This window comes from Ruditapes philippinarum, unplaced genomic scaffold (genome assembly GCF_026571515.1).
Source record: "Ruditapes philippinarum isolate M1 unplaced genomic scaffold, ASM2657151v2 ctg9140_1_1_1_1, whole genome shotgun sequence".
Taxonomy (NCBI): Eukaryota; Metazoa; Mollusca; class Bivalvia; order Venerida; family Veneridae; genus Ruditapes; species Ruditapes philippinarum.
This window is the reverse complement of record NW_026856422.1, coordinates 1-15,696: the sequence shown is the minus strand read 5'-3', so window position 1 is coordinate 15,696 and position 15,696 is coordinate 1. Positions and strand designations below refer to the sequence as shown.

The window sequence follows — 15,696 nt, the reverse complement described above, 5'->3', positions numbered from 1 at the left end:
AAACATACCATTACGTTTATAGGAACATGGTGGGGCTAAGAGTGAGATTTGGTGCACCATTAACCGGTTTAAACTCCCCAGCAGTACTTTTGCTGCTGACCGTTCCAAGGCGGCGCCCCTCAGTGTTCCTCAGATGTATGTCTGTTGTTTTATACTGTTTTGGTGACACTTTTGTGTCCGTTGTTGTTTTCTCGTCTACGGTAAGTATCTTCCCCGTTGCCCCTAGTTTTTATTTCCTTTATTTACCCCCCCCCCCCATGTTGTCCTTCCCCTGTGCCCTTTGACTTTATGGGCCTATTATTCAATCATTTATTTGTTTTCTTTGGATTCCTTATCTGTTGCTAATTATTTTTTCTTATATATGAGTTTAGTAATTAACTTGCCCATGCTCTGCCTTGTGCCCTGTCCTGTTTTTGTTTGGGGTCCTCCCGGGTTCCTTGCCACTGGCTCTTGTTGCTGGAAAGTGTGGGTGTCGCGTTCATTGAATGCCGCCTTTCCTTGTTGATCTTGTTTATTATATTTTACAGTAATTTTGTATGATATTCAAAATACTACTTTGTAAACATTTTTCTATTTTTATGATAAATAGGTTCACATTCAGCGCTAGTTTTATCACGTAATGATCATATAGCATAGCAAGTAAATCTAATGCCCTCATTTAAACGCTATAAATGTATGATTGCCCTTTCTAAAGAAGGAAAACTTATTCTTTTTTAGTATTAATTTTCCTTGAAAGGAAATAAATTTAGTGATTTATTTCTAGGCTTGCTTCGTACTCGCCAAACCTATGTATGCGTTTTAAACCAATAGAGCCAGCTTTAACTTATCTACCATCAACTGACGTATAATGCTTTTGCAATTCAACGGTTTTCTCGTGTTTACATGCATGTTATTATTTCTCATTGACTGAGATTGAACATATAGACATTGCCTTCATAATTGACCTTGTTTGTTGTAGTTTTGACATTTCATTTTCAGCGTGTATAAGAGAAAATGGAAGATTTTTCACTTTAGTCAATTTGGTCCCTTTTTTTGCATACGTAATTATTATTGTTGCCATACACTGGTGACCATCAGACACAAAATTAGTGTATCTTTTCTCTAAAAAGTAGTAAGGCTTGAGACTTATCTAAAAATCTGGAAACAAAGTGATCCCTCGAAAGCAATAATCAAAACAAAATTTCATGAGAATTGCAGACTCGGTTTGATTGAGTCTGTACATGAGGGATAATGAATGCGTGCAACATCCCTCACGCCCCCTAGCACCGGCTTGAGCGGTACTCAATTCTCAACACTCAATAGTGCTGGCATCAATGATCCCGAAGGACCAGAAAAATATAACAAGCCATGATTCGCTATAACTGTACTGGAGGGAAGGATAACGCTATGTGTGAAGTAATCATTTACATCCACCGGATTATCCGCCTGTCTAATTATTGCATACTATCAGATTCTGCCAGGAATACACTGTCATTTAACGTGACACCTTCAAAGAGAATATAATTGACTGAATACAAAGTGTCACTTACGCTTAGGCTAAGTCCGCAAATGGTCATCGCCTCTTCCCCGATTTCGTTTACGATTGTTTGACTTTTTCGATACTTCCATTAAAAAAATCACTAGAAAAAAACACTAATAAACATTTTAAATCATAACAAATTACAGATTATTCAAAATACGATTCATGATATTTTCTTATACTTTTAGCTAGGCGGGAAAAACACACACCCAAACTCCTACCGATTACGTGACCACCCTTCAGGGATGAATCCCTCACTGACCACGTTCATAATACATGTCAATAATGTATGCATTATGTTCTTTCGATAGGTCAAACTGTCGATAAGAAATGTTAGGTTACATTTAATATAATGTCATTCTAATGTAAACACCGGGACGTTCACAGCTTTGGACTCGCATGAATTAAAATTGCACATGTATACATGGCAAATCCTGTCATCGTGGGATCTAATTAAAACGGATTTCAAAACATATGTTTTGGACAATATTCCGACTAACTGGCTTCATTTATTTAATATTTATTTATTCTTTCAAATAAATAAAATAAAACTGGGTCATCTAATGGAAAAATGCACCCTAACCCCACTTTTTCACCCTTACAGCCCTTATCCTTTTAATTCCCATATGGGCCCGTTTTAGTTTATATTATTTCACATTACATGTCCATCTCCTTTCACCCTTTTGCCAACTCCAGGTTTTTGTTTGGTGCCTTCTGGGTGCCCTACTTGAGAGTGTCGGGGGGGGGGGGGCAGCGTCCTGTGAACGTTGCCTTTGCCTTGTTGATCTTTATTCTTTTATTTTTCATTTAAAAAACAACATGTGGCGAGATGCAAATTTTTATTTTTCAGTTGCATAATTAAGTTATTCAAAAATTTCCAATTCTTCATAGAGGACACGTTATTTTTCTATTCTATTAAAGGATATATTTTTATCAATGTCTTTTGATGCACAGGTACGAATCAAAATGAAACTTTGTGTGATACAGTACGAAATGTTCTTTAATTAAAAGATATGAAAGTTTCAAACTTCACAATAGTAACCTAAGCATCAATATTTATATATTCTTGAGACACATCCGGATTTGTAATGGTGCATGGCGTTAAGTACGTTGAATCATTGTTGTCTGTAACGGTTCTGTCACGGACAAATCTGTGATTGGTCTTACTTAATGCCGAGTAAGGATTAGAGTTTGCTTGTGAAATGTTAAGCTCAGTATACTCTGGAACTTGTTGAGAAGTATCACCATCACAATCAGGTGTTTCGTTCATGGCAAGTTTTCTTCTTCTGTGACGATAAAAAATGCATGTATCAATTAAAGATCATTCTTCATTTGTTTTGTTTGGTTTTACGGCGCACTAACACAATTTAGGACATATGGCGCCGAAACAGATATACTAATTTTGGCTAACCTCGTGTGCTACAAACTTAAAGCAACTAAAGCAACACTAGGGCTCAAAAACACCTCATATGCTGGAGCTAAGAGATGCAGACTCCAATAACTTGAACCCATTTAGTCGCTTCTAACGTTCACGTAGGGATAAACAATGGCTGCAATTCTAATGCCTCAAGCTTAAAAGCAACCACTCAGCTACAAATTATTGAATTTTAATTATTTAAATTATTAAATAGAATAATTTGTTAGTACTACAAATGGTGGAGGCATTATAATAACCGTTATTACTGTGGTCAACTCAAAGTCAAAATGTGTGTTTGATTTAATAATAGATATTGAAGTTCAATAACAGATGTCAAGCAATTTTGACTCCTATATACAGGATTTGTTCTTGATCTTAATATGCGTCCTAAAAGAGTTTCAATAAATATGTTGAGTAGACAATTTTTCACACATTTATAGAACTCCCAAAAACATTTTGAAATAAACATTTCATACAATTTAATTTTAGAGAATAGAAAAACAAACTCACAGGCGTACAATTATAACTATAGCAACAACAAGTAAAATGCCTAAAATGCCGACTACAGTTGCTCCTACAATGTACCATGTGTATACAGGTCTTCTATTTCCGGCATCCAAGATTGTTCCTCCAGTGACTTAGTAAATAAGTATTATTATAATTTAACATTGTAAGGTAGAACATAATATCATGACATGCAAGTTATTTTTATTTCCAATTATAAACCATGAGTAATATTCAATTTATCTAAATATAAAATTATTTTGAAAAAAAAAACATTTAAGAATAATGATTTAAAATGTATGTAAAGAAAGCTGACTTTCGTATTATTTTTATGTCGGGTATTATTACTGATGTGTGCTTAGTATGTAATTAAAGATACTAATCATATGTTCTATACGAATGACATCTTAAGCGCTTGAAATTAAATTTTGTACCGTTAAATCATATAGTCGTAAGTAAATAATCACTGATAATAAGAATATAAATAGCAATTCGAATTCAACAGGATTAAATAATTTTTATCATAACTTAGTAAATCGATAAAAACATGTTAAACGGAAGACAATCAATATGTCATATTGACATAATATTAATAAGTACCTGGAACTGAAGTAGCAATTACAGTTGAAGTCATTGAAAGCTGGTTGGATGTTGTTGTTTTTGATGGCTTTATAGAAGATGGTTCTGTTCTGACAGAACTGAATATTTGTGATATTTGTGTCTGTGACATCTTGGTATATGTTGTCAAGAAAGGCGTCTCTACAGAACAGTACAAAATTTCATTGTGATTTATTGAAACAGTAGCTTACACTTTCACATTTTTACCTACATCAAAGATCTAAGCAATTAATGATATGGATATAATGAACTATCAATATTACATTAAAAAGCATTTGTCAAATAAATATTCAAGGCATTGTGCTAAATTATGTGACATTTTTCTTTCCTAAAAATATAATTCTGCATCAAAAATATGACACATTTTATATTGAAATATGTAGTTCCACGATACGATATAATAACCAATCCGTTATAGTTTCTTACAAAAATGTAAATCTACACCAGGATGATCTAACGAATCTGTAGTTTCTTGAATGGATGTTCACTCTGCCAAACACCGATGCAAAGCTAAGATTTTCATGACGGCGTCAAAGATGGCCGCCAAATTGCTAAACATTCAAGTTGGCTTATATCTCTTTTCGGTTTTGTAAAGATAATTGATATTTTACAAGCAATTTCTTATATTCAACTAACTCATGCAATATATTTTAACTTAAATGCCATGTTTCTAATGTTTATAGTTTAATCTTAACGAAATGAGCAAAATTATTAAATTCTTTATTTATTATGTCTAGCTTATCATTTTATTTTTGCTTAAACAGATCTCGTTTAATACAGCCACACATTATATGCAGTAATAAACGATGTCATATCTGTATAAATGTACTATTGTATTTATTTAACATCATATATGAAGTGGGTGGGGTAATACGAACGGGATTCATCGTTCACCTCTCTGTGGTGTATTTAAATAAAAAGTTATATTGAGAAAATTATAAAATATCTTAAATTGGTTTCCAATGACACGTCTTGCTGTTTATAGATAATACCCTGCATGGTTATCTAAATGTTTAAATACTTTTTCGCTCCATTATGCAAAAAGAAATTTGAACTTTTTTCACCTGTACTCCGGCATTTGCTTTGGTCTCGGGCTAGCACTTGGTAAAGGTGCAACACTTTGCTTCATATCAAGCAAAAACAATCATTCTTAATCTTCCGACATGTTCTTTGGATTGTAATTGTAAGTCACTGTCCAAAACAAATAACTCTAGCATGAATTTCGATAATGTGTTATCCCTTTATAAATTTAGAGAATTCGTTTAAAAAATCTCCACAACCACTAAAGGAATTCGCATGAAACTTAAAATGTGAATTAGAATAATAATTGTAGGTCACTGTACTCTTATATGATACTTTATTGAATTATAATCTTTAAGACATATATTGTATGTTATAAGAATTTCTGTTTTATCCAGGTACTTCTGTGAATATTGGAGCGTGCTGTTCGACCTGCAGCTTTTGTTTAAAGCTGCACGCCTCCAGATGAGCCAAATATTTCAGGAAAATCAATATTGAGAAAACTACATTAAACTTTTAAAGAAAGATAGAATCATCCAATATTTAAGTTATATTTACATGTTGTGTGCGGTTTAACACTGATTTTACAGTATTTCATCACCATATCCATACTGCGTTACTAACGCAGTAAGGGCTTTTTATATATATGTTGACCACTTTTTGGTAATTCTCGTGGATTGTAAGTGCCGATTGCAATATGTAAATTACTTTTAAATTATTTGTTTACCTTACATTATTTCACCTTTAAAAACATTTCAAAATTTTGTATGAAAATTAACAATCTGGAGGCGTGATGCTTTAAGGCAGTGAATTAACATTTATAATTAAGTTTGCGGTTGTTTTGTTACCATTGTTTTGAGAAGAATATAAAAGCTATCAAGGCTGTCATATAATCAAGATACAAATGTTATTTGGTAGACCATAAGAAGTGAGAGCAAGAGAGTACGGAGACAATGTAATCTTATTTATCAGTCAACCGATTGTATGAGAATTTTTTGAACAGTGCCACTAAAAGATGCGTCTCGTGTATCCTTTTCATTTTTTTTTTCAATACAGCGAACAGTTGAACATGGGTTTAAAACCTTGCATTTCAAAACGGGCAATAAACGTCAAAGAGATTTTGCATTTCATTTCCTTTCCAAATCAAGGTCATGTGTAAATTCCATTTTGTCTGAAGCAATGACCTTCAAAATTCAAGAAATAAAAAATCTACAAGCATCTATTTTTACATCAGCAATATCATTACCGTCAACATTGTCAAAAATAACCAAGAAACCTAATACCAATTCCTATGTTTAATGCGATTCATGAAATTGTTAGTCTATTTTAGTCTGGATTTGTAATATATGTAGATACAAATAACAAATTTTTTAGACAACTGTTCAGTCAACTTTTTTAAACTTTACCAAACATAACTAAATATTTAAATTCACAAAGTAAGGCTTTTAACGTATTGATTAAATAGAAGTGTTTTTGATACTGGTCAAATTCGCTATTACCTTTAAACAAATCATACTTATTTATTTTGTAAAACATGTTGTTTCAAAATTATTTATATGACGTAAAATATTGTCATTCTGAAAAACATGCAGACTACATCTACTAATAAATAGTAGGTGCGGTATGCTTTGACCAGTAATTCATTCAATAACCAAAATCAAATTACAAATGTTCTTGTTAATTATGTTTAATATAAGTTAAATGAATTGTTTTAGAGAGAAAACGAATATCCGTTCTAGAAACTACAGATCACGACAAACAATTTGGTATATAAAACCTGCTGTTGGCTGACATAGACCTCGATGTAATTTAATCCTATGAATTTGCAGCAATATTATTATGTCACAAATGAAACTTGTGGCGGCATGAGTGTTTGGTTAACTGATTGACTAATTCTGGAAGGATTTCTAGCTCCCGTCAAAGACAAGCTGTTGGTTGCTTGAACAAGAACTCTTACACTCATTGCTTAGTACTGTTTAATTCCAAGAACAAATTCATTCTAGAGTGTGTCTTTATGCTTATAGCCTACTACGCAATCGAATCAAAATATATTTTGTATAAACTAAATGAGAATAACCTTGACTTATGACACTAGACAACCAGTAACTCTCAGTCGGTAAAAGTTTGGTAGTGAATGATGTTGTAGAAGTCCGTGTAGTCATGGTAAATCCTGTAAAGAAAAGTCAATAAGTTATCCTTTGTGATAATTATTTATGAATGTTCACTACTGCAAATCATTATTATTTAACTAAATCCGTCAAGAAACATACCATATCAATCATTTTCATTTTGGTCGTTATGCGCTACGTCAGAGTTTCTCCCTGAACCATTTTAGTTATTGATACTTTATGTATTTTAGCCAATATAAATAATAGCATTTATTGAAAAATAACAAAAACGATGTCCTCAAGTCATATGTTCAGTTAGGTCGTTGATGAAAATGACCAGAACAGAACTAAAACAATGTGACATACTGATTAAAAAGTACATGAAGACTAGTATATCGATGTGTTTTACTTGATGTTTATTACAAAATGAACTGGAAGCGTACATATTTTATTAATTTCATTTAGGGATGGCAGGATCCTCTCGTTAACTGTAGCTACATATGTGGATAGAAAAAATACAAGTCTCTGTTAGGAGTCGAACACAGTGGTTATGAGACTGTTTACGAAATGAAACGAACAGGAGTGTCGATGTCAGAGCTTCACCATAATCGATCAGTTCAGCTTTATTATGTCAATCTAATTGATAACCGCTTGCTGAATTAAAAGCAAAAGAAGTTACATTGTATAAACATTAAGTTATTATTATATATTTAATACAATATATAATGGTTTACCATTTGATGAACACAATGCAGTTGATGATGGTTTCCAACTGTTGCTTCTGCACATAAATGTAACGCTTGCATCAAATGTATACATAGAGGAACAAGAAATTGTTGCGTACGCAAATGTGTATCCGAAATAACAAGCTCTTCCATTTTCTACATAGAGCTTTTTATGACACGGCTCTAAGAAATCTGTAAGAAATGTGAATATTTTCAGGTAAAAGGTTCTTTCAATGCTTAACATTAACCTTAAATAAAAGTTTTTAAATAAATGTACAAATACAATGTCCGTGAGCATTTAATACTGTAATTTTCGGTTTGTCAAGATATGTCATGTCCTTCAAACATCATAGTTGAAGGGTAATGATACATGATCCATAAATATTAAACATTTTCCCGTTCCTTCGTAGGAAACAGCGTTCCAAGACACTGTATGAAATGGTCCGACACTAAAACTAAATATGCAAGATATGATCACATTTAAATACGGTATTTATTTTTTATAACACTTTCATCTTAAGTCATTCTGATGCACATTGATGTTAAATAAAGGTTAAATTTGACGTCGGTACAGGTCACATACGTAATTTAAGAATCCTGATATACTGTATAATTTTATGAATAACAGAAATTTGTGAATAATTTCATGGATTAAACTAAAGGCATGTAAAACTATAGACATTTGTGGACTATAGGCATGTATAAACTATAGAAATTTATAAACCTTAGGAATTTATAAACTATAGAAATTTGTGAACCATAGGCATGTATAAACTATAGAAAATTGAGTAACTATATAAATGTATATACTATAGGGATTTATGAACTATAGGCATGTATGAACTATAGAAATTTGTGGACCATATGCATGGTTATACTATACAAATTTGTGAACCATAGGAATGTATATACTATAATAGAAAAATTACTAACCATAGGAATGTATAAACTATAGAAATTTGTGAACCATAGAAATGTATAAACTATAGAAATGTGTGAACCATGTGACTGTATAGACTATAAGGATTTGTGAACTATAGGCATGTATAAACTATATACATTTGGGAACCGTAGCCATGTATAAACTATAAAAAATTGTGAACCATAGGAATGTATAAACCATAGAAATTTATTAACCATAGGATTGTATAAACCATAAAAATTTGTAAACTTTAGGAGTGTATAAACCATATAAATTTATAAACTATAGAAATGTATAAACTAAAGGAATTTGTGTACCATAGAAATGTATAAACTATGGAAATTTGTGAACCATAGGAATGTAGAAACTAAAAAAATATATTATTCATAGGAATGTATAAAACGTAGAAATTTGTAAACTATAGGAATGTTTAAACTATAGAAATTTGTGAACCATAGGAATGTATAAACTATAGGAAATTGTGATTTATATGCATGTAAAAACTATAGAAATTTGTTACCTAGATGCTTTTGTGAAATATGACAAAAATGCTTCACGTGTGCCTTAAATACCGCTCTACTTTGTATCATCATGTAAGTCATGATAATATACATTAGTATTGATTTTGAGTTCACCCGACCAGAAGTCCTAGGCGAGAATTGCATGACATCATTAGCAAAAACAGTTCTTCCACACATGGTTCAAAACAAAGAGATCATATAACAAATAGGGGAACTTACAAAATGACACAAAGATCAACAAGGGCAACGTTCACAGGACGCAGCCAAGTCATGTTTGGCTGGCGTTATCATGCCAATATCAAAATTATTTAGCTTGATTTAATGACTTTGATTCCAAAACATAGAGTGGCCGAGTTGTTAACACGTCGAACTAGTAATATAAGGATTTCCGGTCGCGTGGGTTTAACCTGTCAGGGGAAAGACGTTTTTTTCCGTGACCAAGAAACATTACACTCATTGCTTATTACTGGTTGGTTCCAGAAACGGATTCGAGAGTGTTTCATGTACAGACTCAATCAAACCGATTTGCATTTACAGTAGAATCCCTACTAAAGACCACCTCGGATTTAAGACTACCCCGCTTTTAAGACCAGTTTTTAAAAGAACGGAATTTTCTGTTCTTTATGTCAATGGTTACATGGTCCAGAATTAAGACCACCTCACTTATCCACTTTTAAGACGACCAAATTCAGTCCCAATTCATTATTTTGTTCTTTATTTGACCTCACTACTGAGACCACTGATATTAAAAGCAACAGCTTCCTAGATCTAAAATGTGTTGTTATACGGTCACGTGATGTAGTGGCAAGACATGAAATTTGAACTCTCCATATTTCGGAGTAAAAACTGGAAATTTCGCAAAAAGTGGATTAATTTTTTCATTAATTTGTTGGTGAAAAGATACTAATACTTTATCTACATGCCTGCTAAGAATAATTTGTCACAAAAAGACTCAACAAAGAAAAATAAACGTGGTAAACGAAAGGTTATCTCGCCACTTTACACGGATACGAACACGGACAATACACGGGATATTGATCAACACGCACAAAGTGGACAAACAGGTTATTGTGTCGGACAGTCATGTGTATCTGATGTGAGTATTCAAAACAAACGTTTGCATACTTCTTCTCCTGAACATTTCATATTTGATATCAACAAAATGCAAAATGAAAATTTTACTGGACAAAATGTGGCTACAAATGTTGCGACATTTACCAATCCACAATACGGGAATATATATTAAATGCTATTAAACAAAGAATTTTTGATCAATACACCCAGTTTTGGTACAGTGAAATTAATAACTCACAGAGACTTCTAACTTATAGTAGATTTAAACATTCATTTGAACTTGAATCATATCTTGATAATTATTCGATAGACAAAAAATTCAAAATAGCACTAACTAGGTTTCGTCTGTCATCACATAACCTAGAAATTGAACGAGGAAGGTATAATAATGTAATAAGAAGTGAAAGAATATGTCAATTTTGTAATCTAAATGTGGTTGAAAACGAATATCACTTCCTATTAACTTGTCCATTATACTCAAATATTAGAAAGAAATATCTGAGACGTAATTATTATACATGGCCATCTTTAAATAAATTTGATCATTTGATGATGACAAAAAATAAAAAAGAAATAGCAAATCTCTCGAAATACTTATACTTTGCAAATAAACTTCGAAAAGAACTTGAATAACTAATTATCAGCTTTCATCTAGTTTTTCTTGAAAAAAAAAAAAAAAAAAAAAAAAAAAATTATTTCATATATTTTATTTTTCCTTTTTTACATTTTGTACTTAATAATTTATTCCAATTCTGACTGAACAAAACAGTTTCTCTCTTAAATTACTGTTCTTGTTTATTTGTGACTTTTCTCTTGTCTTATGGTAGTGTTTATATTTCATGTGTAACTACTACAGATGTTAATATGTAGGCTAGAAGTGATGTTAGATATTGCTTTATGCTGAATAAATGTTGTTGTTGTTGTTGTTGTTGTTATGTTCTTATTATCTGCTTGATTGCTCTTAGGCATGACACTTGATTACACAAGGTGTCAAAAACTGTTATTTATGGGATATTTAATAAAAAAAGGTGAGAATGTTAATTTCATAGTGGTTTAATGTTGCTTTATGCACATTTGTTTTGTGAAGAAATAATGTCTGATATGATATGTGAATCATGTATATCATAAAATATTTACTATTGAAATCAGAACAAAGAAAATTTGATATTAAATTTCTTCAGAAATATATATTCTTCCCATTTGATGTAACATTATAACAGACTTTTATATTGTATCTGCAGGTTAAGATACATATTGTTTGTTCATACAAAATGAGTAAAATAGGCCCTGGTCATAACATTTGTAAGCAATGATAAGAATATCCACAATTAAGACCACCCCACAATTAAGACCACTTTGGTCCAGTCCCGATGGTGGTCTTAATTGAGGGTTTTTTGTGATTTATGATTCTGAGGGTTCACACTTTCCAGATTCCAATAACCTTATGGCTTCCGACACAATCGAACTAAAACAAACTGAAGCACTTTTAATTTTATTTGATAGGTAACATGTTGTGTATATTTGTTTTAATGACAGTCCATCAAAGGATAATTATAGTCAATGTTCTTCTAACATTGAAAAGTGTGTATGAAATACACTATTAGTGTTCCTTCTACCCGTCTTTATGGGATTTACAGGAAATTGGTTTTGGTAAACTTGTTGTTTTTTTTTTACAACAAAAAAAACAAACTTTTAATTTATTGCTTCCGTTTTTATCTATTCACTTACAGCTTGCCAGTTCTTCTGTTAAACAAGTCTCAGCTTTCACCTGTCCATCATTATCTAAATAAAAAAATACATTTTCGATGTTGTAAAACTTTATGATATTTTTAAGTACCATTAAAACATTTAAATTTTGCCACGTCATGCATTATTTCAAACTACCACGGCCACTTATAAAAATTGAATACATAATGTCGACGCAAATATGTTAAATATGTCTTATTTAACAAGTGATTAAGTTATTCATATTTTACGATCAACATAAAATATCAAGCTATAAAACAAATAAAATAAAGAATAAGTCTGAAAAATGACAGAATTTTCAAATGTTTATACCGCTTATAAGTAGTTTGGTTTTGAATAGCAAAATTCAAAAGCTATATACTTTTTAAAATAGCAAGGCAATATTTAATTATCATTAGGAATGTAATGATGCTGTAATATGATTTTTCGCAGTATGTCTGCAGTTACCTATATTTACCATGCCCATTTAAGAAGGAACTTCGTGGAAATATGAATTCTGTGAAGAAATGACGGTTATTTATCATTTGATTTTAAAAAAAGTAATTTAAATTTGTACTTCCGCCTCAAACTAAATTACTTTTGTGTTTCTTAAATTTTTACTTTTCCATCTACTATAACATATAACTAGAAAACAAAATAAAATTGCACTTCTTCTCTAATTATTGTCATTTCTAGATTATTTAAGGTTTTATTGTTAGATATGATTCATAACAACCGTCTGACGCTTCAAAGTTTAACAAAATAAAAACATAATATATGTTGTTTAATGCATTTATCTATGGTTTACGAATGAATGTAATCATGGAAAAGTAAAACAAATTATTCTTACCCAAAAATGAAATAAATGTCATTATTACAGTAAAATAAACCGAAACCTCCATGTTTATTGACTTGTTAACTCAAAGTTCTTATTAAACAACTTGAATTCGGATGTTCGAATGAAAAACGTAAGAGAATGTTTTGGATATTTTAACTTCCTTAATTTTCTATTTTATCTGTACAAATTCACAATTTCAACTTTCAGAATTCACGATTTTAATATTTTTATCCAATATCAATAAAATTGCTATCATGGGTATTTCCACGCATGAACTATCACATATTATAAAGACGTTTAAACGTTCGAACAAAACACAACGATTTGTATAAGGAGATACGAGCCGTGTCATGACAATACCAACATAATATTGATATATTTGAATTAATGTTCTTCTTGGTCATTACTTGTTACCGTTTAAATGTGCAGCATAATACACAGCATATCTGAGCTATATTCAATATACATATGAGCCGTGTCACAACAAAACCAACATAATGGGTTTTGCGACCAGCATGGATCCAGACCAGCCTGCGCATGTTATTGGGTCTGTAAGCGAACAGCATGGATCCTAATCAGACTGCGCGGATACATGTAGAGTAATGTGTTTTATCTACGCTCGTAAATTTTGAACCGGTATAATGTTTATTTGTTATTTTAAATGAATTTCAAGCATGTTAACGTGGATTTTCATTTGAGCCATATATGTACTACTATTCACGTACTACTAAAGTCTGTTAAATGTTATATTTTTATTGCTACATTGTGAAATATTCTTTAAGACATATTACATGACCTAGTCTTAAGCCGGGATTTTCATTGGCTAAATTGCCTAAAATACTACTTCCCAAGGGAAAATACTTAAGGAAAAATGGTAAATATAAATAAAAGAAACCAACAACACAGTAAAGCTAAACTTTTACAAATTCACTTTTTATGCGGAAATTATGTAAAGACTGAATTATCACGTTATGGGTGGCATTTTGAAAATGCATTGGTCTTAGAAATTTTCAACAACATATAATGCTGTACATTTATTTGTAAATGCTTTAACCGAGAAAGATATTGCATAAGCATACGCCCAACGTCAATTATCGTCAACATTTTATCCACAGACGAAGAATTATAAATGCCGATATCAATTCTATAGCAGCACGCAGTATTATATCCAACAAACATACGTTGCATCTGATGTCACAATATAAAAAAAAATGTTTTCATCTTCAGGTAGACCACTTCTAATGGGCACTATAAGGAATTGTAAAATTGACAGCATAGGACAGTTATATGCCTTAAAGGTCACCTGTATACGAAATTTAAATAAAATTTACCATGTGGTTTATTAGTTATGGACATTTTTGTGAACTAAAACTTTGCTATTAGAAGGGCTTTCTTCAGAAATAAGGAAACTCTAAAAATAATTTATAATATCATTATTATAAAATATGTTTTCTTTTTCCTCATTGTTAAGAAACTTATAATAACATTCAGGTAATTAATTACACGAGCAAAATGATTGCTTCCAAACAAAATATTTTCAATACATGTATGTATAAAAATGATACCCTACCCCAACTACTTTAAACACCTTTTTAATCATTTCCCTATATAAAAGCCTTATTCAAAATATCGCTTAAAATTACCACAATAAGGGGCTGTTTTTAAAGTTTGCTAAAACAATCAAGAAGTATATTGGTTACTCTTGCAAAATATAAAGTACTTTTACCGTGTAGTTTTTATTTAGTTATTATTAAACATTGAAAATATCTGGTATCATACGGGGAAGTCAAAAGCCAGAACCGCCAGGGCTTTGGGTTACCCGGCTATATACTACACGGGTATATCTTAAAGAAAATCAAATGAAAGAAAGTCAAATAAAAAAGTAATTAAAAACATATAGAATTTTATACCGCCATTTTCAATGTAACTCAAAGATAATAGGCGGGGTATTCCGATAACGGAACAGATCTCAACTTTTCGGATTGATAATAATCGTAGAGTCTTCCGAGAGAAGAATGAAATACCGAATGACACCTTTAAACGGAAAAATGAAAGGTTTTTTATTACCGACTTCCCCGTTGATAGGCTTTGCCTAACTTCATATTATTTACTATTAAATTTAGCATTTTTTAAAATTAATACCTACCATAATTATATACTTAAAATCAAACACCTTTTTCTTCCATACGGGATCTGAGGGATACATAAATAGTGTTAAAAAGAAAGCAAAAAAAGTTGCCACTTTTGGGATTTGAACACACGCCCTTAAGTTTCAATGCAGTTGACAAGTGAATCTAGCCTATTTGAATACTCTTCAAAATGGAGATAATGCATAAGCACTGGTCTACCTTAATCGAGTTCAATCTCCTACTCAGTGATCTCCCCTTATCAGTACATAGATCTCTGCCACCAGGGTCCGATATATCAGAATTTCTGATAGTTTATATTTTTTAGGTTGTAAATTTATTTTTCATTATTTTGTATATTTTTGATATTTTTTTGATAAAATATAACGAACGTAGGTACGAAAAGTTAAAAATAAAACAGAGAGAGAAAAATGACGTTAGATTTTCTATGTAATGGTCGATATTTACATTTGAATTTCGACGTTACGTCATGTGACTTTCATCATCATGTTACGTCTGCGAAGGCAGTGATTACAATCTGTGAAGGGGGGGGGGGTCACTGTGAGGGGACGTTTTTAT

At 31.4% G+C, this 15,696-nt stretch overlaps 1 protein-coding gene across 1 annotated transcript; it reads right to left on the bottom strand.

Moving 5' to 3' along the window:
• Positions 1-2,344: 2,344 nt before the first annotated feature.
• On the bottom strand, positions 2,345-13,322 carry LOC132746479 (uncharacterized). Its single transcript, XM_060735654.1, has 7 exons — positions 13,004-13,322; positions 12,157-12,210; positions 7,921-8,103; positions 7,156-7,248; positions 4,041-4,199; positions 3,447-3,573; positions 2,345-2,805 (listed from the first exon to the last, which is right to left on the bottom strand). The coding sequence occupies exons 1-7, from the start codon at positions 13,053-13,055 to the stop codon at positions 2,562-2,564; spliced, it is 912 nt and encodes a 303-aa protein (XP_060591637.1). The 5' UTR covers positions 13,056-13,322; the 3' UTR covers positions 2,345-2,561.
• Positions 13,323-15,696: the final 2,374 nt, after the last annotated feature.